Source organism: Fusarium subglutinans (genome assembly GCF_013396075.1).
Source record: "Fusarium subglutinans strain NRRL 66333 chromosome Unknown NRRL66333_c0000154, whole genome shotgun sequence".
NCBI classification, from domain to species: Eukaryota; Fungi; Ascomycota; class Sordariomycetes; order Hypocreales; family Nectriaceae; genus Fusarium; species Fusarium subglutinans.
The window spans coordinates 20,464-44,165 of record NW_023502217.1 but is presented as its reverse complement, the minus strand read 5'-3'; the positions used below and the strand labels follow the sequence as shown (position 1 = coordinate 44,165).

General features: G+C 48.2%; 5 protein-coding genes across 5 annotated transcripts; 4 read left to right on the top strand and 1 right to left on the bottom strand.

Annotated features, from left to right (window-relative positions):
* Positions 1 to 1,221: 1,221 nt before the first annotated feature.
* On the top strand, positions 1,222 to 4,708 carry FSUBG_9716 (DNA polymerase delta subunit 1; the record flags this gene model as incomplete). The annotated part of the gene is made up of 3 exons (XM_036688259.1): positions 1,222 to 1,980; positions 2,032 to 3,845; positions 3,967 to 4,708. 3 exons carry the CDS (start codon positions 1,222 to 1,224, stop codon positions 4,706 to 4,708), a joined length of 3,315 nt encoding a protein of 1,104 aa, XP_036534780.1.
* A 3,430-nt stretch (positions 4,709 to 8,138) lies between these two features.
* FSUBG_9715 (NADP-specific glutamate dehydrogenase) lies at positions 8,139 to 9,649 on the top strand (the record flags this gene model as incomplete). Its single annotated transcript, XM_036688258.1, has 3 exons — positions 8,139 to 8,184; positions 8,242 to 8,517; positions 8,616 to 9,649. The coding sequence occupies 3 exons, from the start codon at positions 8,139 to 8,141 to the stop codon at positions 9,647 to 9,649; spliced, it is 1,356 nt and encodes a 451-aa protein (XP_036534779.1).
* A 971-nt stretch (positions 9,650 to 10,620) lies between these two features.
* Positions 10,621 to 11,879, top strand: FSUBG_9714 (alpha-methylacyl racemase; the record flags this gene model as incomplete). The annotated part of the gene is made up of 2 exons (XM_036688257.1): positions 10,621 to 10,681; positions 10,738 to 11,879. The coding sequence occupies 2 exons, from the start codon at positions 10,621 to 10,623 to the stop codon at positions 11,877 to 11,879; spliced, it is 1,203 nt and encodes a 400-aa protein (XP_036534778.1).
* Positions 11,880 to 12,465: 586 nt separating this feature from the next.
* On the bottom strand, positions 12,466 to 14,829 carry FSUBG_9713 (vacuolar sorting 1; the record flags this gene model as incomplete). Its single annotated transcript, XM_036688256.1, has 6 exons — positions 12,466 to 12,634; positions 12,687 to 12,771; positions 12,826 to 13,087; positions 13,142 to 14,528; positions 14,587 to 14,721; positions 14,777 to 14,829. The coding sequence occupies 6 exons, from the start codon at positions 14,827 to 14,829 to the stop codon at positions 12,466 to 12,468; spliced, it is 2,091 nt and encodes a 696-aa protein (XP_036534777.1).
* A 1,494-nt stretch (positions 14,830 to 16,323) lies between these two features.
* Positions 16,324 to 19,232, top strand: FSUBG_9712 (WD40 repeat-containing protein; the record flags this gene model as incomplete). The annotated part of the gene is made up of 5 exons (XM_036688255.1): positions 16,324 to 16,376; positions 16,854 to 17,953; positions 17,999 to 18,402; positions 18,462 to 19,087; positions 19,151 to 19,232. The coding sequence occupies 5 exons, from the start codon at positions 16,324 to 16,326 to the stop codon at positions 19,230 to 19,232; spliced, it is 2,265 nt and encodes a 754-aa protein (XP_036534776.1).
* Between the last annotated feature and the right edge of the window lie 4,470 nt (positions 19,233 to 23,702).

Here is a 23,702-nt window from a genome sequence, read left to right as displayed (position 1 = left end):
GCCAGGTGTACAGTCCTGCAGGCTGTTGCTGTTGACAGAGTATCATGCATTTGCCCAACACACTACACTTGTACTTGGATATGAGACATGGGGTCAGCAATACTATTACATGATATTGCAGCTCTTGGTTGTACACAGGCCCAACCAACATCGCACAATGTCACGCAATACCCCGCACGTCAGCCAACTTGTGACCAAAGGAAATGATATACCTGACAACTTCATGGTGCTATAAATGCTATAATACTCCCTCCTGTTGCTCCTTTGTGGACATGAGTTCTTCTATACCAACGTTCTGCACTTGTAGCTCTGGTGTCATGAAGATGGCTCATATAAAACATGCTATCAGCCCCCTTTTGTCTGAATGAGTAAGTTCTTTTGATACTTGGTCCTTTTTAGCCCATTTTGGGTGAAATGATGAGTCCTTTTTATGCATGGCTTAACTGATCTCCCAAGACGGAGTACGGATGCTTATAGAATGGATGTCTGAATGTGTTCCTTCCCCTAGTTTTGCAACCTGCCATCAGCCCATGTTACTGATCAAACCATGAACTGACAGGAATAACAGATGCCATGAAAGTATATATACAGTCATTGTCACGTCGAGGTATTAGTATCATGTAATACGCTTCAATTTGGTGTGTTTAGCAATCATCTTTGCAGCTGAATTTGGTAGTGCAACCCGTGACATGTACTTCGAGTACGACATCAGTCTTTCCATGGAGTTTTTATATGTGTAAGGCCAGGGAGAACACAATTGTAATGAATAGTTACGTACCCAGGCGTCTTCAAACGTAACATGTCCCGTCATTTATAAAGTCTCGATGTAAAGCATCTAGAAACCTCTCACTTAGCACACAGTTGATCTCTACGGCCTAGGGTAAGATAGATTCCGCCTACCTTAGTAGAGAAGGATAAGGTACCTGACGCCTGTTCACGTGACATTGGCGACTAAGTGGGGTCAGTCACGTCACGACTAACACGAGTCGCGCTACGCGGTCGCTATCAATTAAAGTCGTGTCGTCAAAGCCATCAGAAATCTCCCCTGTTAGAGTCTCCCCTCCAACCGTTTAGTGTCAACAATCATAATCCACCAAAGCCGTTGTCAAACACTCTGTCCCGTGGATGAATACGTGATTGCATAACAGTTTGCTTGTTCTTTTCCCTCCCTACTTTTCCTTGTTCTTTCTTCGTGTCTCGCATTCGCCATCTTCAGTCACCATGGCCAGTGCAGTTCTTCCCCAGAAACGAGTTCTGGGCGAGAGTCACACTCGCCAGAACATCACATCGTCCCCCTCCTCAACGAAGAAGCGCAAAGTAGATGCGATACCGTCATCACCAGCTGCCGCCCGGGTTCCCAGCTCCCAGCATGGCCATCGGTCCAAAATGACATCCACTCAGCCCAAGAGTGCTTTTGAATCAGAAGTCCTTGAAAAGCTCAGCCAGGACTTGTCGGACCGCAAACGTAATAACACCGAGAAGGACCAGGCATGGGATAGACCGCCTGTAGTTGACTTCGTACCGGAACGTGACAGCCTCTGCTTCCAGTCTATCGAAGCTGAGGAGGGTACACTACACGGTGGCCGGGCCACCGTCAAGCTGTTTGGTGTTAATGAAGCAGGAAACTCAGTCTTGCTGCATGTAACTGACTTCAAACATTATCTCTACGTTCCCGCACCTGTCAACTTCCAGCCACAAGACTGTGCAGCTTTCAAGGCATACTTAGAAACTCAGGTCGCTCAACATCAGCCGACGATCCACTCAGTCGCCTTTGCGATGAGAGAGAACATTTATGGATTTCAAGGGAACCAATCAAAACCCTACCTGAAGGTTACCGTGACAGATCCCAAATTCATTAACAAAGTCCGAACAACGATTCAAAGTGGCAATGCAAACTGGAAAGGCATGTGGAGGAATGATGGCGAAATTCAAACTTTTGACAACCTGCAATTTCTACTGCGTTTCATGGTTGACTGCAAGGTATGGGAAATGCGATATGATGGCTACATACATGATCTAATATCCACCCAGGTCCGAGGAATGTCGTGGGTTGAAGCTCCTGCTAAGACGTACAAAATCATCCCCGATCATGTTCGTCAATCCAACTGTCAAATCGAAGCTGAAGTTAGCTACCTCGATCTTATAGCACACGAACCCGTCGGCGAATGGTCAAAGATGGCACCATTACGTATCCTGTCTTTCGATATCGAATGTGCTGGCCGTAAGGGTATTTTTCCAGAAGCAAACCACGATCCCGTCATCCAGATCGCAAATATCGTTACACAATATGGAGAAAAGAAACCATTCGTCAGAAACGTATTCTGTTTGCAAGAGACGAGCTCTATTGTGGCAACTCAGATTCTTGAATATGAAAAGGAGGAAAAAATGCTGAGTGACTGGCAAAAGTTCCTTATACGTGCGGACCCTGATATCATCACTGGCTACAATATTTCCAACTTCGATTTCCCATATTTGCTAGACCGAGCGAAACATCTCAAGGTACCTGGTTTCGAATACTGGACTCGAATCCCTAGCATGCAATCCAAAGCCAAGGAGACGAATTTCTCCAGCAAACAGATGGGCAACCGAGATACCAAAGCCACAAACACGAACGGTCGACTACAATTGGATCTTCTCCAACTGATCCAGCGTGATCACCATCTCAGAAGCTACACCCTGAACTCTGTGTGCGCCAATTTCCTTGGCGAGCAGAAGGAGGATGTTCATCATACAATGATCACAGAACTTTTCAACGGCACACCCGAGTCTCGACGACGTTTGGCGCTATACTGTCTGAAAGACGCCTATCTCCCGCAAAGGCTAATGGATAAACTCTCTTGCTTGGAAAATTATACTGAAATGGCAAGAGTCACAGGAGTGCCATTTAACTTCTTATTGTCTCGAGGTCAGCAAGTAAAGTTCATCAGTCAGTTGTTCCGAAAAGCACTGGAGCAAAAGCTTGTCATTCCCAATCTCAAGTCAGAGGCTTCTGATGAACAGTATGAAGGAGCCACAGTCATTGAGCCGACACGAGGCTACTACGATGTTCCAATCGCCACACTAGATTTCGCCTCTCTGTACCCTAGCATCATGCAAGCTCACAACCTTTGCTATACTACCCTGGTCAGCAAGAAGGCGATTGAAGCCTTCAATCTCCAGAAAGATGAGGACTACATTGTCACACCCAATGGAGACACTTTTGTAACAATCAAGCAACGCAAGGGCTTATTGGCACAAATTCTTGAAGAACTTCTCGCGGCCCGTAAACAGGCCAAGCGTGAGTTGGCGGTTGAGACAGATCCGTTCAAGAAGGCTGTGTTGAATGGTCGACAACTGGCTCTGAAAATCAGCGCGAACAGTGTGTACGGTTTGACTGGTGCTACAACAGGCAAACTCCCATGTCTCGAAATCGCCAGTAGTACAACAAGTTTTGGCCGAAAGATGATTGAGAAGACCAAGGAAGAGGTGGAGAATCGTTATAACATAGCAAACGGATATTCTCACGACGCTCAGGTCATTTATGGTGATACTGATTCCGTCATGATTAAGTTTGGTACCAAAGACCTACAGGAGGCTATGAAGCTTGGCGAGGAAGCTTCGAAATATGTCTCGGAGAAATTCGTCAAACCCATCAAACTCGAGTTCGAAAAAGTCTACTTTCCATATCTGCTGATCAACAAGAAGCGATATGCTGGTCTCTACTGGACTAAACCCGAGAAGTATGACAAGATGGACACAAAGGGTATTGAGACGGTGCGACGTGACAACTGTTTGTTGGTTCAGACGGTCATTGAAAAAGTCTTGCGAATGATCTTGATCGACCAAGATGTTCAAGGTGCCCAAGAGTAAGTTCTTTCTCGAATGATGCTTTAGTCTTTCTTTCTTTCTTTCTTCCTTCCTTTGAGGTTATCAGACCTCATCAGGCAATGCGGGGAGAAAACGGAATGCTAATGGTAAATTTTCTAGATACGTCAAAGAGACGATTGCCGATCTGCTGCAAAATAAGGTCGACATGTCGAAATTGGTCATCACAAAAGCCCTTACAAAGGACGATTATGCCGCAAAGCAAGCGCACGTCGAGCTGGCGCAACGCATGAAGAAGCGAGATGCAGGCTCGGCACCGGGACTCGGTGACCGAGTGGCCTACGTCATGGTCCGAGGCCCAGCAGGCGCCAAAAACTTCGAGAAGTCGGAGGACCCCATTTACGTGCTTGAGCACAACGTGCCAATAGATACGCGGTACTACCTGGATAATCAACTAGCTAAGCCACTCGGCCGTATCTTTGAGCCGATTCTCGGTGAGACCAAGGCGCGCTCTCTACTTACAGGAGATCATACCCGTACCATCTCGGTTGCAGCTCCCACCGTCGGAGGTCTCATGAAGTTTGCCAAGAAGACACAAACATGCATGGGCTGCAAGAAACCTCTGACAGGGAAAGAAGAGTCACAGGGGGCGGTGTGCTCTAATTGCGCACCTCGCGTTGGTGAGCTCTACAAGAAAACGCTAGATCGCGTGTCAGACTTGGAGGTGCGCTTCGGGCGACTATGGACCCAGTGCCAGCGCTGTCAGGGAAGCATGCACTGCGAGGTTATCTGCAGTAGTAAAGATTGCCCCATCTTTTACATGCGCATGAAAGCTAAAAAGGATCTCGAGGATGCTGGGCGCGAGCTTTCACGTTTCGACGCCGATCAGGCTGCCATGTGGTGAGAGGGTTGTCTCTCCAGACATCTACACCTATCCAACATTCGCAGTTGTCACCTGTCTTTTTTATTGTCTTTTATGGGGAACCAAAGCATCTCTGGGTGCGGTTGAGAAGATGTGGAGGAGCATGCTGAGCTTTAATGGAACAGATGTGTGATAAAATCACGGCTAGACACAGACACATTGTATGGATAGGCGCAGGTACGAGTTTGGGATTGTTTGTACTCGTACTATATAAGTCGGTAAGGCGTTTTGGGGGTTGGAGCTGCGGGCTCAACGTTGTCGCAGATATCACTGCATATATTTAAGACAGAATAAAGCATACGGCAATGGACATGTTGATTTCCTTTACGCACAGTAATGACCAAGTATTACTACTAAACAGGATAGAGCGTTTCAAGGCAATGTAGCAATGGTATAAAAGAATTATAGTGAATGTTCAGTCACAGTACAGTGCATGGGTTAGTAGCAGTAGAATAGCACAAGTCTAATAAGTGTTTCTGTCTAATAACGGTGAGAAAGAAGACAGACACAAATAGCATGATGCTTTATTAAATCTTGTGTTTTGGGTTTCTAAGCGGTCACTTCCCGGAGCAAATCGAGGTTCACTGGGAGCTTCTCCGCGGGATAAACCCCGACTGTGGGCATATTGAAGGTGGTGAACAATGATTTTGGCAAAGGTGAAACTTAGAGGAGACAGGCAAAGATCGGAAAGAAGAGGAGGCCACGGAACATGTCGGGTTGACTGGGTAGTCCAAGGTCCAAGGGTAATGAGGGGTGCTGAAGCCTGATGGGGGGGTATCACAAGTCATGATGAGCTGGAAGTTGGGGGCAATTCATGAGGGAATAGATTCATGATGAAGGTGGCCAGTGCTTAATCCTCGGGCTATGGCCGATTTCCAGTGGTTCGGTGATGAAGCCCGGAAATTTTGACTGCTCCTTGAAGTTTTCGGAGGGCACCCGAAGCATCTGGTCTCAAGCTTTCTCATGGAGATGTATGTCCGGATGGATCAACCTGTTCCGTGAACGGCGAACGGCTAAACATTCACGATCAAGACCAAAATTTGTTGTTGTCGGGAGCGAGGTAGTCTCGGTCAAAAGCATGGCGAGGGATGAAACGGAAGCTAAAGTCTTCTAATCGGTCCGGGGAGACATGCTCTGACAATTTGACAGGCACTGTCTGTATCCGTACTGATGAATTAGAGAATGCTGTGACAGGACAGGCTCCCCCAGATTACTTTATCCTAGTATCCCCGCCACTGAATGAATTGTAGCGTGCGTTCGGAAAGGATTTCGGCAACATATGACGGTCTGGGGATGCTTATGTTGTGGTTTGATAGATATTTTCCCGACATTGGTTGATCAAGAGCGCCATTGGTCGGAGGAAGAGTTGATGTCAATTCATTCTCCAAACAAGATGACAAGGCGGCCAATAAGAATGTCTTGATAATATAGAGGCTACCTTAGGTATGTAACAGTTACAGTTACAGTTCAGGGTCCGGGGAGTGTCGATATGTGCTGCGCGTCAATGGGGCCACTGCCAATATCACTGACAATAACTGAACAATATGGTTGAAGTAACCTGGAAGTGGACAAGGATAATTATCCCGGCGCATGCTGTAGTTCCAAGTTCGCTGGGTCGGAGGACGACGCCGGTGACGGGACAAGGGTAAGATGCAACGGTATGAGCTATTCCCGCATTTTGAGTTATCGCTGATTCGACAGAAGGCAAAATATATTTCCTTTTCTAGATATAGAGAAGAAGTTTGGCTTGGGAATTGGTAATGGATTGTTTGATTTGACGCACTTGGACAGGCTAAAGTCCCGGGAACCTGGCTGGTGCATCAACACACACACGACACACGACTTTAATGTTAAGATTTAGGTTAATTAGCAGTGTGGCGGGCTTGGGGATGAGGCACTTTTTTCTCTCATTCCGCTAAACAGATAGAACACCTCTCAAATTTTTTTTTTTAAAAAAATAAAAAAAATAAAAAATAACAACAACAAAATCCCAGGAGTCGTCCTTTGAGCGTGGGATGCAGCAAGGGACCTACCGTGATTATATCTCGTGTGGGGTTATTTGTTAGCTGAGCAGGTCCATGCTTACCTGGGGATATACTGAGGGTAGTGCAACAGTCAGGCCAGCTCAGTTTGGCGCTGAGCAGGAATTGCAAGTGATGAATAAAGACATTGATGAACGGATTAACGTCGATGATGATTTCACACAAGCCAAGATAAGATGTGCATGTAATTTACAGTACCCCCACCACGCAAGTCTAAGAGCGACGGTGGCAAGCGTGGAGGTGAAGTGCTGTACAGAGCGAATGGAGGGGATCTGATAATGGATTGGAATAATGGGCGTTGGCTAATAGGAACGGTATCATGAATAATGAATGGCTGAAAACATGGCGTCTTTGATCTTTACTACAGATGGCATGGTACGACGGCAGCCAGGACCTACATTGCCGGAGTGAACGAGCGAATATCGGAGGTTGACGGTGGTGCCCATGAAAATGGGAGGCTAATGAGGTACCTTACCTGTCTGTATGCGCGCGACATATGAGAGCCCGAGATCCATTGGCCAGATGGTGGGGAAGAAACGGAGTTTGTACGGAGGAGCTAGCTCACGGCAGCTGTGAAGGGAGACCCTGGTGTAGTAGTAATGGATTAGTACTCTCTCTCACATGTAAGTTGCTAAGGTGAGGCACGAATCTCATGCGGTTACTTGAGACTTTCTATTACCTTAAATGGTAGATGATAACGAAAACGAAAAGCATGCGGTGATGACATGTGTTTCGTCTATGTCTACCGCATATACTCCGTAAATTCTTCAACTTGCAAGACCACAACCACAACCACAACCCCAACTCCAGACAGCATTGGAAAAATTGGAACCCCCCCGGGGTGTGTGATGAGGCTCCTTGTCGATGTCGATGTGGGGTGTAACGCTAGACTGGGGTTTATCGGGAACGACAGAGATTAGGGTGTGTCTTGTCACTCGATTAGATGGGATAATGGCAACGCGATTGCCTATCGAGTGAGCTTTTTTCTGACTCCCGTCCTTTATCTCTGAACACGGAAGACAAGGTACTTTGTAATTCTCGCATGTTTGTGCCGTGCCGTACGTGCCACGCTGAGCTGAGCTATGTATCCTGTCCTGGCATCGGTCTTGGATCGGATGCGGACGCGGACCTCGATGCCATGACGGAAAGAGTGATGGAGCGAGCCAAGCGACCATCTCTTGTCATTCTTTTGCAGCCCTCGATAACCATATAAACCTCGCCATCCCATCGCCTTCCAAGACGACTTCCCTCCCTCCTTATCTCACACTCACACGTCTCGACAAGTGTATCGAATCTCTTCGCAATCTTGTTCCTAGCAAAAGTCTTATCATCACCACTTTCGATACACATCCCAAATGCAGCTGAACACCATGTCTCACCTTCCTCAAGAGCCCGAGTTCGAGCAGGCTTATGGCGGTAGGTAACCCATTATCTACATGAATAAGAACATAAACCCTAACTTGCAATCTCCAGAGCTCGCCTCTGCCCTCGAGAACAGCTCTCTCTTCAACGAGCACCCCGAGTATCGTACTGCCCTTGCTGTGGCCGCCATCCCTGAGCGTGTCATCCAGTTCCGTGTCGTCTGGAACGACGACAAGGGTAACCTCCAGGTTAACCGTGGTTATCGCGTCCAGTTCAACGGTGCCCTTGGCCCCTATAAGGGCGGTCTTCGATTCCACCCCAGCGTCAACCTGTCCATTCTCAAGTTCCTTGGTTTCGAGCAAATCTTCAAGAATGCCCTGACTGGCCGTAAGTGACCTCATCGCCGCACTTATCTGGTCCCTGCATATTGCGGGGCGACGGAATTGACCCAAGTGAATGAACCAGACTCGCTAACATTGTTCTAGTCAACATGGGTGGTGGCAAGGGTGGTGCCGACTTCGACCCTAAGGGCAAGTCTGATGCCGAGATTCGACGATTTTGCCAAGCTTTCATGACTGAGTTGTCCAAGCACATTGGTGCCGAGACTGATGTTCCTGCTGGTGATATTGGTGTCGGTGGCCGAGAGATCGGTTACCTCTTCGGCGCCTACCGCAAGCTTCGCAACCGTTGGGAAGGTGTCCTCACCGGAAAGGGTCTCTCATGGGGTGGTAGCTTGATCCGACCTGAGGCTACTGGTTACGGTCTCGTCTACTATGTCGAGTACATGCTCAAGCACGCCAACCGTGGCACCTTCGAGGGCAAGCGTGTTGCTCTCTCCGGCTCCGGAAATGTCGCCCAATATGCTGCTCTCAAGATCATCGAGCTTGGTGGCTCTGTTGTCTCTCTTTCCGACTCCAAGGGTGCTCTCGTCGCCAAGGAGGGTTCTTCCTTCACACCCGAGCAAATCCACAACATTGCTGCCCTCAAGATCAAGCACCAAGCCCTGACCACTTTCGAGCACGACGGACAGTTCACATGGATTGAAGGTGCCCGCCCTTGGGTCCATGTTGGCAAGGTCGATATCGCCCTCCCTAGTGCTACCCAGAACGAGGTCAGCAAGGAGGAGGCTCAAGCTCTCGTTGACGCTGGCGCCTTCATCGTCGCTGAGGGTTCCAACATGGGTTGCACTGCTGAGGCTATTGATGTCTTCGAGGCTCACCGCAAGGAGAAGGGTGCTGAGGCTCTCTGGTATGCCCCTGGCAAGGCCTCCAACTGTGGTGGTGTCGCTGTTTCTGGCCTCGAGATGGCTCAGAACAGCCAGCGTATCCAGTGGACTGAGAAGGAGGTTGATGACCGCCTCAAGGCCATCATGAAGGACGCCTTTGTCGCTGGTCTTGAGACTGCTCAGAAGTACGTCGAGGCCAAGGAGGGTGAGCTTCCCAGCTTGATTGCTGGTAGCAACATCGCCGGTTTCATCAAGGTCGCCGAGGCCATGCACGATCAGGGTGATTGGTTCTAGATGGGCATTTAAGGATGCCTGGGGCGAGACAAGAGATCGATCAGAAAGACCGCAATACCCGAGCTGGGCTCACATCAAGGCCCTCTGATCTTTTCATCACGATTATCTTGCCCAATGTCGACCTATTTTTGCATGGAGCGGAGTTTCGTTCTTAGCTACTATCAGGGCATGCATACTGTTGGGCGTTGGCGGGGTTTCAAGAAGGGCATCACTTTTGTTTTTCTTGACGATAGACGTGGGCTTGGATCTTATAGTTATTTTCACCTATTTCCTTTTACTTTTTTACCTTTTTCATCTTTTTAGCCCGATAGAACGAAGAATGAAGCATAACACTTTTGATTCAAAGAAAATGAGAGCGCCGTGACGCAAGTTCTTGGTCAACTTGATTATATCCTATCTTGCAAGAGAATAAGCTCGATCCTTTCAAATTGTTCCAACTTTGGCCATTTGTCAAACCATTTGGTATCATTATTCTGTCTCGCTCTTCTATCGCTCTTCTAGACTGAGGAAAACTGAAGCTACAGCACTAAATGATAGTCGCAAGAGCCCAGTCCGGTGAAGGAAGAGGTGATAATCCAATTTGGCGAAACGTTCTTTGGTATCGTGTGTTACCGCTTCAATTCGATCCAAGATCTCAAGTGTCCCCAGTGAAGTTCGTTCATAGCCGTCTCCACGTCGGCATGTAACATGAAGTAGGTAGCCAAGGATTTGGGCAGAACGGCAGCGGCACTACCCACCTTAGTCTGGGAAAATTTATGGTTCCTGATTGTTCGCTTGTGGAACCTCGGCTGTGGTGTTACCGCGGGGAAGTGTTACCTTAATAGGTACTGAGGCATTGGATCTTATATATCCCCTTCATTCTAGTTGTAAGTCAGATATTATTCCTTTAGTCTTACTCGATGTAATTGAAGGCCTTGGTTTGGTTATTTTGCTACATACTCAATCCAATCTTACCTTCGACATCGCCTACCATGTTGCAGCAGCCTCCTTTGACTGGCATCAAGGTGCTGGAATTCGCTGGTCTTGCTCCTGGTGAGTACACCAAAGACAAATGAAAGAGCAAAGCTGATGAACTGATTTTCTTGAAGGACCTTATGCTGGCATGTTGCTCGCTGATGCAGGTGCCTCGGTTCTTCGCATCGACCGTGCTCGACCCGACACATCTGCGCCTACAGAAGACATGCTAGCCCGGCATAAATCTTCCATATCCGTGGATCTCAAATCAGAGCGGGGTGTTGCGCTTATAAGACGCCTCGTTGCTGAGGCTGATGTCCTCATTGACCCTTTTCGTCCAGGCGTACTTGAGAAACTGTCTCTGGGTCCGGGTGAGCTGTGCCGTCTTAACCCAAGGCTTATATATGGTCGCATGACTGGATTCCGTCGTGATGGGAAATATGCACTCATGGCAGGTCATGATATTAATTATCTTGCCGTTTCAGGTACATTGGGAATGCTGGGCAGAGATGGCGAGAAGCCACATCCGCCGTGGAACATCCTGGCCGACTTCGCCGGTGGGGGAGCAATGCTATTCGAAGGTATCTTGATGGCCATTATCTCGAGGCAATCTTCTGGCCGCGGACAAGTTGTCGAGGCAAACATGGTAGATGGAAGCTCATATCTGACCACTTTCCCTCGGATGGCGCTCAAGACGATAGTGGGCAACAGTGGCCGAGGAAACAATTTGCTCGATGGAGGTGCCCCCTTTTACGACACTTACGAGACATCAGATGGCAAATATGTCGCCGTCGGAGCTCTTGAACCGCAATTCTTTGCCGCTCTTCTAAGTGGGCTCGAGATTGCTGGTCAAGGATGGGAAGATGATCAGCACAACAGACACCGCTGGCCCGAGCTTCGGCATTTATTGGCAGATAGGTTTCGAAGTAAGACTCGTGCCCAGTGGGAATTAGTCTTCGATGGGACAGATGCGTGTTGCACCCCAGTGCTGGAGTATTGTGAACTAGAGAATAATCCCAACCGAGAAGGTGACCAGAGACCGGCAGTGACATTGCGGGAGACGCCGTGTCTTGCTGTGAAAGAGGGCGTAGGGCATGCAGACCCAGCTCGGTTTGGACAAGGCCCAGGTGTACCCGGAGACGGCTATAGAGCGAACCTGCTGAAGCCTGGAGCAGGCGGGGAAGAAGTCTTGAGGAAATGGTTGGGATGGGAGAACGGAACCCAGTATGTACTGGAGCGGGGAGGGTTTGTGCTCAAGGAACTTTCCAAGCTGTGACATGTACTAAGTCTGAGCGTCATGTCTTATACAAGGCACCATTGGCACAAGCCAATTGTAGAAAGACCAAAAAGACTGTGTGTGTTAGGACAGAGGCACCAAGAAGAGAGAGTTGCATTGGATGCACACTCAGAAGGGCAATGATTATATATTCTACCTACAACAGGACCTTGCTACACCATTTACTGAGAACTAACAAGTAAGCTTGGTAGAAAGCGCAAGCCAGGCATGAAGCCGGGGAAAGCTTGGCTGTCCAGCCAAAACATTACCAACATTTACTCCCGCTTCCTCAACAGCGCCCCAAGACGAAACCACGCCTGCAAACCCGTCGTACGCAAGGACCAAGCCATGCATCCCAATATAAGTCATTAAGCAGTCTACTCTAGGCCTCCTCCTGAAAAGTGTGGTATCGAAAAATATAAATAAAGTGATGCTCAGGACGTAATGAGAAGGGGCCGGGAGACGACTGCTGGGTAGTGATCCCTCTGTGGCGTTTAATTCGTAGGTGGAGAAGCTGCAGAAGGCCTCGGTTTGACCCCGATGTTGAGCAGGGAAGTCATGATCAGAGTCTTCGTCCATCAACACATCACTGCACTTGACTGACGATCTCACTAGCCTTCGAGAGAGACTCAACCATCTGCTGGCACTCCTTTCTCCGTCGGATTGTGAAGTCACTCTCCTTCAGAAGGTCATCCAATGTGTCGGTTCGGTACATGTTCTCCAATAGCTCTCGTTGCATTTCATCCTTGGTAAACCTATAGCTGATGTTAGGCGATTTGAGGGAACCTTTGGCTGCGAAACACTTACTGCACAAGATTCAGCATGACAGCCTTGGGGACCATGTCAATCATGGTTCGCTTAACGATGTTATAGTAAGAGGAGATGAGAAGCTCTGTACAATCATTAGTATTATATCATAGATGCCAAGCCCTTCATCTAAACGTACTGATAACCTCTACCTCGATATTCTCGCGTTCTGACAGGGTACCAGAAGCCTTGAGAGTGGGCGGAGGAGCTTCCATAGCGGCGGCCTTTTTCTTGTTCTTGGCCGCGAAGAAACTACCAAAAAAGCCCGAGTTACCGGCGCTATCAGGATCGGGGACTGTCGGGCTGGCAGCCCGAGGGGTTGATGCAAGTGGCTTGCCAGTCTTGGGGTCAACCTGAACAGGCTTGCTGGGGTTGTATCGCTCATTCACCATCGCCATTGCCTGAGATATCAGTTTAGAGCCATTTCAGGTAAGCTCAGAATCGAATTAACTTACTCGATGACCGTTCAAAAAGTCAGGGTGGCCTGTGTTGACGTAGCATGACTCCATAGCCACCAAATCTCTGACAAGCTTGTTGGTAGGTTCCATAGCCTTCTTGAAAAAAGCAATTACTACGCCATGCATCTTTTCCTTCAGTTGAGGATATCGGCGGTAAAGCTGCTTGGCGAGAAGCTGTGACAGAATTCGAACAAGTTCATCGTATACGAGAGAAACACACTTCAAGCTGGGGTCTTCCAATCGCTTGATCTGCTGCTTCACAATCAGTTCAAAAGCAGTAGTACCAACAAATAGTGCTGGAGAAGATCCAGAAGAGTTATAAAGGATGGTACGGATGTCGACATCCTTGACGACATCAAATGGGTCAATGGCCTTGACACCGTTGGAGTAAAGCTCGTGGAAGACAAAGCTGATACGAGCACCTCCCGAAAGCTCAGTGCTGGACAGCTCAGTGTTGTTACCGTCCAGAACTGTGCGCCACTCATTGGTGAACTCTGTGATGATATTCAGAACAATGTTGGCGCTGTTGCCGAGCATAGAGGGGCCGAGACTTTCCAGCTCAGCTGTGTACTTTTGAAGAGAACTACTGATGCGGGCCTTGATGTCAGGTAGGGTCTGTTTGATGTGCATCATGAGAATGAGATTAAGTTTGCGCGCGAGATAAGGAGTTCCACAGTATGAGCTCTTGTTTCGATAAGCCTTATGGTTTTCGAAAAAGTTCTTCTCGGCCTCGAGCGCCTGGTTGATGGCCTTTCGATTATCAATATCTCGTTGGCCTCGATTCACAACGGGGACGTAACCCAGTCGAAGAGGAATGACACGGTTTGACAGGATATCGATGACATCGGTTCCCTCATCCATCAGATCAACTTTGGTTAAGACTCCGATCGTCCTTTGACCTTCAGGATCAACCTCTCGTGCCAGTTTGAGACCGTCCGAGTTGGCCAAATCCTGGTTGGCTGCAGTGACTGCAAGTATGATGGCGTTTGACTTGCCAATATGTTTGAGAACCATCTCCCGGATCTGTCGTTCGATATCGCGGGGCTGGTCTCCGACTGGGACCTTGGTAAGTCCGGGCAAATCGACCAGCGTCAGAGTGAGGACGTTGGGAGAGTAGATACGAAGGTTGATGGGAGCGGGGGAGATGCCGGCATTTCGTCCAACCTTGGCTTCTGTCTCTCGAGAGATCTCGTCTCGAATCTTGGAGAAGTCGTAGAACTTCTGCCCAGGGGCATGAAGAAACTCTCCCCACTCATCGGCATTGGCCTGCTTGTCGTTGGTAGTATCGACCTCCTCGGCCTTGACTCCATTGCTCTGGGGCGCGCGGTTGATGAGTTGAAGAACGAGGGGACGTCGGGTTACAATACCAGAGCCTCGGGGCAAGCTAAGAGGGGCGGTCAGTCTCATGGCGACCTAACATAGGCGGTATGCAGCAAACTCACAAGTCTCGGCCGACAATGTTCTCCAAAACTGAACTCTTTCCACTTGACTGACTTCCGACCACGGCGATCTGAGGCAAATCGATAGGGTTGTTGACACCGACAGTTGCGAAAACGTCCTGAAGCTTATTGACAAGTCTATCAACGAAAATTAGAGGCTGGGTAGAGCTGGAGGGTTGTCATCGTGACTAACTGGATCAAGGCGGGATCCGAAATGCCGCCCTGCGAAGCAAGGGTGCCGCTCATGTTCGTTGGTTCTTCCAGCTTGAAACTGTGTACGCTTGAACGATGCGTAAAATCGAGCGAGTTGAAAAGGATGGGTGGGGGAGGAGGGTTAATGGTTTATTTAAGCTCCGGAAAGCGGTCGAGGCAATAGATAGCAGGAAACGTTGCGCAAGCTTGGAAAAGGGCACCACAGCAGCCCTGGTTGGTCTGTAAGTTTTTCAAGCGTACGATTCGTGAGAATGAACAGCGTTCGGGGGTGGAAGGTCGTTGTATATAAGAGAAGGGCAGTGTTGTTGCTAGAATAAAGGAGGGAACTCGCAGGACGACAACGAGTTCACGAGCCTAATGGCACTAAGAATTGCGCGCCGCATTACGTCCTTACATTGTGCCACATAGTGTGGCGCAGGAATTCCCAATCTCAGCTTTGATCGCCTTACATAACTGGTCCAAAAGCTTAGCGTTCCCATCAATTATATTGCACGTGATGGCTCTGAATATCATTTTGGCCAACATGGAAGCTCAGAACTCTGTAGCCTGATGAACACGTCAGCCTGTGATGGTCCCCCCAAATAAATGGTTGCCTTTCTTTAGACGGCATGCCTAAGAGACGTTGTGACGATAGTGTCACAACATCGCTTCGTTAGTAGGTAGGTAGCTTCTCCTGGCCGGGGGCCTCGATATAGAGGTTCGAACCCAAGGTACCTCTACCTACCTACCTATTCATCTCACTTATCAAGCTTGGTATATCCAGGTCTTTCGATGCCAATCTTCAGGCAGCGATAAAACCTGACTGGCCATGCCTCAACTCTAGTATGTTAATTTGAAAAGAAAAAGAAGTCGTTTTCAGGCCATAACAACCTACCTACCTTATCTATAGAGGAAGGATCATGTGCATGAAATACGGAAGGAGTGGATGAGCTACAACCGCAAGATGTCTGTCTTATGCACTAACTACCTAAGTAGGTAGGTAGTGTAAGATCGTACGTAGGTACTAAGTTACCGATATAGTACCTGCTTGCTCGAGAACTGCCAGCATAGTGGTAGAACTTGTGTTACTGATTGCAGCAGAGAAGCAGTCAGAACATAAAGGTATCTGGCCATCTCCTTGAAGAAAAGCACATTGTAAGACATTCTCGGGATTCCACATAGCTAGGCTCTGTCCAGGACTCGGGAGTATCTCATCATTCGCGGTGACGATATGTTTTGAATGTCATCAGCTAAGGCTGCAGTGCTGTGGGGGTGACACTGCGTCTGAAGCCCGAGACGCTAACTGACGGATGGGTGAGAAGCTCCATGCGGTCTTTGAGTTGGTTAGCAGTCAACAAGAGAATGCACGCCTGTATAATTCGTTCTCTAGGGTATGAGAAAGGGATTCACTTATCAAAAGTGGTGAGATATAAAAAAAGGTAGGAAACAGAGGCAATGCTGGATAGGATATCTTGTCTCGCAAACCTCCACTCATTCCGCCCTCTGATCCATAATTCTTAGTGTTTATGCCACTCAATGTCAGCCACAATGACCAAGTGTTCCAGGGGTAGACATGGGGAGACCTTGGGTGTGCTGTACACGTCTGAAGGAGAAGCATCCAAGGGTGTTCACGGCTCCCAATTAGCACCCGACCGGCGACAACAAGACAGCTCTGCCATACCTCAACACAAAACACCATAACTGCGGACCTGTAGTCACGAAGACCACCACAGTGATAGCTCTGATGATCTCGTTGAAGCTCGTAAACATTGACAGGAGTCGTATCTGGCTTACTCAAGCTACTAATTTATAAGAGACTAAGACAGCGGTCCCCCATCATCTTCACCTCGTCACATGCACACCTACCTTGCTAACTGACCACAGCTGCTAACCTAACCTACCTTACCTATCAAGCGCCACCACCTCCACCTCCCGCTTCCAACCACCATCCATTACATACACTACTAACCTTACATCACAATACCACGACTCTTCACATCCATCCTGCCTTTTTCCATCGTGCTCGCCTTCTTGTTGTTTCGTTACTTTGCCTGATTACTGCCTTTTCTGGTCGAAAGCCAGTTTCCTACTAATCAAGCTACCCCAGATTCCACCGCGGCAGGAAACCGCGGAGAGGCCGTCCTGGACTCCTCCGGCGAGCCATCGCACCCAAATCTCCACGACACCACTTCCAGTGATCCAGACACGCCACATCTTCTCTCGAACTTTTCCAACACTACTGCTTCCGCCCACTCCTCCGCCGTCTCCCCGGCTAACGCAACCGCGCCCCAACCCCATCGACAGAACCGGAATCAGACACAAACTGGCATCGCGAATATAGATTCTTCGGCTGCCAGATTTGAAGGACTTCCGGGTCAAGTACCGGCTCGGATACTCGGACGACGTCAACGCTCCCCGGCTCCTGACCGCCGTTTCGAACCGTCAACCGGCCGATCTTACTCGCCAGACGGACATCTTATCGCTGAGCATAGAGCAAAGCGACGAAGAGGGAACGTCACCATGGGTGGCAGTGACATTCTTGATCCCCATAATGGTGCTCCTTTAGGAATATCTAATGGATCAAGTGAAGTGTTTTCAGGTATCACAAACGGTAACAAGACTTCCATGAACGGATCTTCAGGTCGAGATAAGAACACTTCGGTCATTAGACGCACCGAACAATCCTCAAAGTACTTTGGCCATGATCGTGAGGAGGTAACCCGACTATTGATACAAGCGTTATCGGACATGGGATATCGGACTGCCGCAGATAATGTGAGCCAAGAGAGTGGGTACGAATTGGAAAGTCCAACCGTAGCCGGCTTCAGATCCGCTGTTCTGACCGGGTCATGGCCCATGGCAGAAGAGTTGCTTGCAGGCGCTTCGTTGGAGACTGAAGGCCCAGGTAACGGCCTTGTATTGGCACCTGGCGCGGATCCCAACGCCATGAGGTTTTGGTTACGACAGCAGAAGTTTCTGGAGCTTCTGGAGCAGAAAGACACAAGTAAGGCTCTGATAGTGCTTCGAAGCGAGTTGACACCGTTATCCCATGACACCGGTAAACTGCATTTCCTATCTGGTCTACTCATGTGTCGTTCGATCGAGGATCTTACGGCAAAGGCTGAATGGGATGGTGCGAATGGCCAATCTCGAAAGCTGTTGCTCTCGGAGTTATCAAGTACGTATTCTGTCGAATTGTTTGATTACGTGCTGACATGAGAAGAATGTATATCACCGTCGGTCATGCTCCCCGAAAACCGCCTGGCAGTCCTTCTTGAGCAGGTTAAGCAGAGTCAGATCGACACCTGCCTATACCACACTGAAGCGTTATCGCCTTCGCTCTACTCAGACCACTTCTGCGACAGACGCAACTTTCCAACAGAGGTCGCATTAGAGCTTTCGAATATGGCCGATGAGATTTGGCAAGTACAATTCTCCCATGACGGAGCCAAGATGGCGGCGTGCGGCAGTAGTCCAGAAGTTATGATATGGGATACACGCACCTTTAAAGTCTTAGAGTCTCTCGACGGCCATGATGGCGGCGTTGGAAACATTGCTTTTAGCCCTGACGATTCTCTGATTCTCTGCTGCTCGAGAGACGGGCATGCAAGACTGTGGACTACTAATGTGAGTTATTACCAATTGCTGATTCTCATACCCGAATGCAGCACTAACAGCGAGCTTAGGACGGGACTTTGATCAGGAAATTTACTAAATTCGAGGAGCCTGTGAGCGGCTGCGTCTGGGCTCAGGACGGTCGGTCCTTAGTCGTTGGAACGCTAGATCCTAATTACAGCCTTCGAACTCTGAACCTGGATACGAGTGAGCAGTACGAGTGGGGTGTAAAGCATAGAGTCCAGGATCTATGTGGATCGCCAGACGGTCGCTGGCTTGTGGCTGTGGACAATCAGCATACAATCCACGTCTATAACGCTGTTACACGAGAACTGGAGTTTGATATGGAACTTAAAGCCCGACCGACATCAGTCAACATCAGCCAAGACTCGCGTCATCTTCTTGTCAATAAATGCGACGGTGAAGCTCAGCTCATTGACCTCCTGACGCGGAACTCGGTCCAGAAGTTTTTCGGTCACACAGGCGGTGACTATCTAATTCGATGCTCGTTTGGTGGAGCCAACGAGAGTTTTGTTCTCAGTGGCAGTGAAGATGGCAACATCGTTATATGGCATAAAAACACGGGTGCAGCAGTCGAGCGCCTACATGGTCATCATCCCCGCTGCAATGCTGTTGCATGGAATCCTACCGACTCGTATATGCTAGCGTCAGCGGGAGACGATGGCCGAATAAAGATGTAAGTGTTCTTGCGTTACCACGGAGACCCAACGAGTAAGTCAACAGCTAACACGAGTCCCAGCTGGTCCAACAAAACGGTCAGTGTTGAATTAAGGGCTCGTCATAATCAAGCAGGCAACGGCTGGACAACAGAGGAACGATGAATGCGATATCGTCAAAGACTCCTGACGCATATAAGTGACTTTTTTATGGCATGAAGAACACAGTCGGCGTGCTTTGTTTGGCTTATAGAGTAGATGGAAGCGAATGTACGGAAGTATATTACTTACGCCGGCACAACCATACTTATCATGGGCTGAGAAGAATCGGGAAACGGCCATTGCTTGTCTCGGCGTTAGGGCTGGTGGGTGATGTGTAAAACGAGATGTCTGAATGTTAAGTGCCTCAACCTCTTGTATTCAGGTAGGCAGACGTATGAATGTGAAATCTCATCTTCACAACCCGTTTCCTGTCCATTTAGACCTTAGTAGACTGAGCGAGTGCCCTTCGTGTGCCGAAATCTTAACTTGCGCTGGACAAGATGGATTGCGAAATCGTTCCTCACAACATATGTTCAGCCAAACTAGCAGAAGAAAGTTGTGAGCCGCCGATTGAAAAGCGCGTGCCAACTATACACACAGGTCAGGCGATGGTATCGGTACAACTATTCGGACTCAATGAGTGTATAGCATCCTGTAACTTGTGCTCAACCCCGAACTCGCTTGGCACCCAGCAAACCTGGCGATTTGGAGCAGCCATGACAGAGAGAATCATAGCGTCAACAACACATGTAGCTCAAAGGGGAGCATAGTTTATGTCTTGTGATCTTGAGACCGCGGAAAAAGACAATTCTAACAAAAGTGATCACCTAAGTTGGTCAGTTAGGTAGCTAGTCAAGGCTCGGTACATTGACTACTACCAATGATGTGTTCCGAACGAATTTTTGCAATCACAACCAGTCAATACCATAGAACAAAGTATGAGGCAGACTGATTGCCTTCGGTACTTAGTACTTGCAGTTGTGTATGTTCCTTAGTATTATAGCTTGCCTATATAAGGCCTGACTTCTTTGTATTTGGATGAAACAAGTTGCATCTTACATCACTTCCAAAGTCGGGATTTGGATTGGCCAGCTAAACAGGAAGACATTAGACAAGAAACCCCATTTCTGTAATGACAGAGTTAAGACCTTGGGCCTCTATCCTTGACAACAAAAATGTTTGGACATTTTGGTAAAAAAAATTGGAAGCTTTGTTGCTTCCTGGGATACGTCTCGTAAGGTGTATGCTTGGAACAAGAATCCTCAGCTTAATATAAGATTGAGTTCACTATCAGCAGTACCTGCATGAACTGGCCTTACGGTACTGGGACCAGGGCAGATAAATGGGTTGGTAGCCAGGTCAAGCACGGAACGGCACGTCATTTGTGCATCCCACAAGATCGATCTTGGATGGAAACTGAGAGAATCGCAGTCTAATAAATGAAAGGCTACTCCGTAGGAATAGTCATGAGTCGATACGGCACTGAGCCATGCTTGGCACTGAATAGCCGATCGACGCGCAACAGCATCTGAGATACTGGGCTACACGAGCAGAGGTTCATGGATCTATCTACATGTAGCTCGGGGTACTTAGACCAAAACATGATATCACACAGAACTTATCCGGCTTGAAACAAGTCTCTTTGGCTGTGGATAATACCCGACGACCTCGGCTATAGGTTCGTCAAAGTGCTCGGTCAGGTACGATGTTATAAGCCTTACTGGTGGACTTTGAAGGTGTGTATTGGACATGTGTGCCCCAATCATTCATCCCATCTACATCAAAAGACGGACTAAAGAGGCGGCCTTTAAAGTACATAGCAAATCGGAATCATTCGGGATCTCCTATAAGATACATTTCTAGACCTCCAGAGTGACAGGTGAAAGAGTTAAGACTCTTTATAGATTTGAGAAAGATCAAGTTACTCGAAGTTCTTCTTGAAAATTTAACTCAGAAGATAGGTTATGCCTTAGTTACGAACTCAAATGAATCTCATAAAGCCGCCGCCGATACATATTGGACGGTAAAGAGCATCAACAACACTCCGGTTGATTCTGCACGGAGTAGCATATACAAAGTCATACAGTGATCCCGACTTGCGGAGCTGATTATTGATTTGTCTACTCAATGCCATCGAGACTTCTCCTCCTTAGCCTCCTTTGAACCCCTGTCGACACATGGTTCTGAACCGTGCATTATCGAGCCATGTACTCCGTAGAGACGCTAAGACCCTGACGGCTTGTCCCCCCCTGACGTTGGAGCAATCGTGGCTCAAGGACGACGTGGGCACGAAGACGGATGACGAGCAAGGCCGAGGTAGAAAGGAAGGGCCGAAGTGGAGGCAGAGTTGATATTGTTGAGAAGCACCTGTACATCGTGGCATCTGAATAGACATGGAAACTGAGCAAGTGTCAACCAAAGATGTTGTTTGAGGCGACAGCCTGTCTCTCAACAGTAAGAAAGGAGTCAACAAGCTTGTTCCGAACAGGGTCATGATCATATTAATATTGCACTGACGGGAGGGTACTGTGTAGAAAACTAATCGATATTATTATGTGTTTTGAACACTGTCGCTAGGCAGAGGGTCATCTGACAACGATACATGGAGGAATTGTCTCCTTCAAGAACCTCCGAGGACGAGGAGCAAAAGCCCAGAGTGATATCGATGCCACCTTGAGACCCCTGGAAATATCCCGATGGGATTCAATGTTTCCATAACCCCTGCTTAGTGGACCAGGAACGGCCGCCGAGGGCAGGGCATTTGGATTTCATTGTAATTGTATTTACTACCTACTCTGTGCCTGACTGCTTGGTATTTAACTATGAAGCCTGACGTTCAGCCCAAAGGAACAGTCAGCACTATCAAAGAGCGAGGGCTATATTATTTCTATGTTAATGACTTTTCCTACATTGTTGATACTCACAAACATCGAGGTTGAGTGGTGGACATGAACGGTAGTCTACTGTCGGAAAAAATCCGTACTGAGGATGCTTTGGTTTACCTTACCATAGTACTACATATGTACGAATGCATTGATGTTACCTTGGTTATAAAAGATTTGGAAATGGTGGCGGGATGAGCCGGCGCCGCTTGTGAAATGGGCGACGGACTCTGCCAGTCTGCCCATCAGGTAGATACCATAGCAGACTATCCGTGCAGCGTCCTAGATCAAACAATAGTTAGGGTAGTTAGTATCTTGAGTATCTTTGATGGAGCCCCTAGAGCCCGTGTTGGTAGCGAGGTGTTAGAGCAACCAGAAGTTCTGACCTTGGCCACGTGCTGACTCTTGAACGAACAAAGCACTTAGGATCAATAGTGATTGAACTTGTGGTATTCCGAAAATCTTAAATCGTGTGCAAAGCACTTTCGACGAGGCTTGGAGCTCTTGATCCTTTCCTTTCCACTCAAAGACCAGCACGCAGCGACTAGAACTAGGCACACTGATATAAGGCAGGTCTTTGCTTTTTTTTCTTCGATCTTGGGGCATCCCTGCAGATGACATACCGCACTCCGTGCATTACCGTGCGATGAGAAACCTCCAGGCGATCCAGGCATGGGTTAATATAATTTATGGCTCAAGCGTCAGTATGGGCACGGCTACATGGGCACGGAACCTATGAGCGAAGGGTTTGGTCTTCCATTTTCGGTTTACGACCCTCATCATATCGTTTGCTTCTCAGATATAGTGTGCACAGACATGGTTGCCAAATTCTCCTGGGGCCGATCAAAGTCGGGAATATCTGAAAACATGATTGAGCGGCCATGCAGGCCTGGAATTGATACCTATATCACATAGAGATTTAGAGGGAATAACGGGCAATCGAACGTCGTAAGGACAAAATGTAGCTGAGAGAATTAAGGATGTTGAAAGTGCTGGAATAGAGAGATTCCAGCGGCGAGATCGGCCCACCAAGTCACTTCGTGGCTTGTAAATGTGAGGTGAGCACTCAGAGAATAAAATGCGGCCACAATCTTGCCAGAAGCGCTAAGGTATCCTGAGTCGTGCTCCCTGCAGCAAACAGGTTGTAACGATATCTTGGGTATAGAGTATCTTAGGTAGTACCTAACTTTAAACGCGCTGGGTATTGAAGAAAGGGGATTTCTTAAATCTCCGGGCTGAGTCTCCTAGTAGCTTCCAGTTCTACCTACCAACTTAGTAAGTTATCTATCTGCCTGAATTTGCTTGCCAGTACTGCCCATCGAGACACTATTTTTCTACAGCTTCAAGAACTGAGGGAAAGGAGAATTGAGTTGTCCCACGTCTAAAAATGCCCCTCCGACCTGGTAGGGAGGTAAGCACAGGGATACATACTAGGTACCTGGTAATAACCAGTTGTCAAAATCCTCCTGGCGTATGTAGAGTAACATGGTCGATCCACCAGGCTTACCCGAGTCAGTTTCATCTGGGATGAACTGTTTGTTGACCGACTAACCGCCTAGTTTCTCAAAAGTTATCCATAATTGGGAAATTTCCTGACATACGGGGTAAAACTGCTCAGTTCTTATTTTCTTGCTCCCCGAGATTGTTGATGCAAGATCTCAGGTAATACGGTCAGACACTAGCTTTTCTTCAAACTCTGTAAGATCTCAAT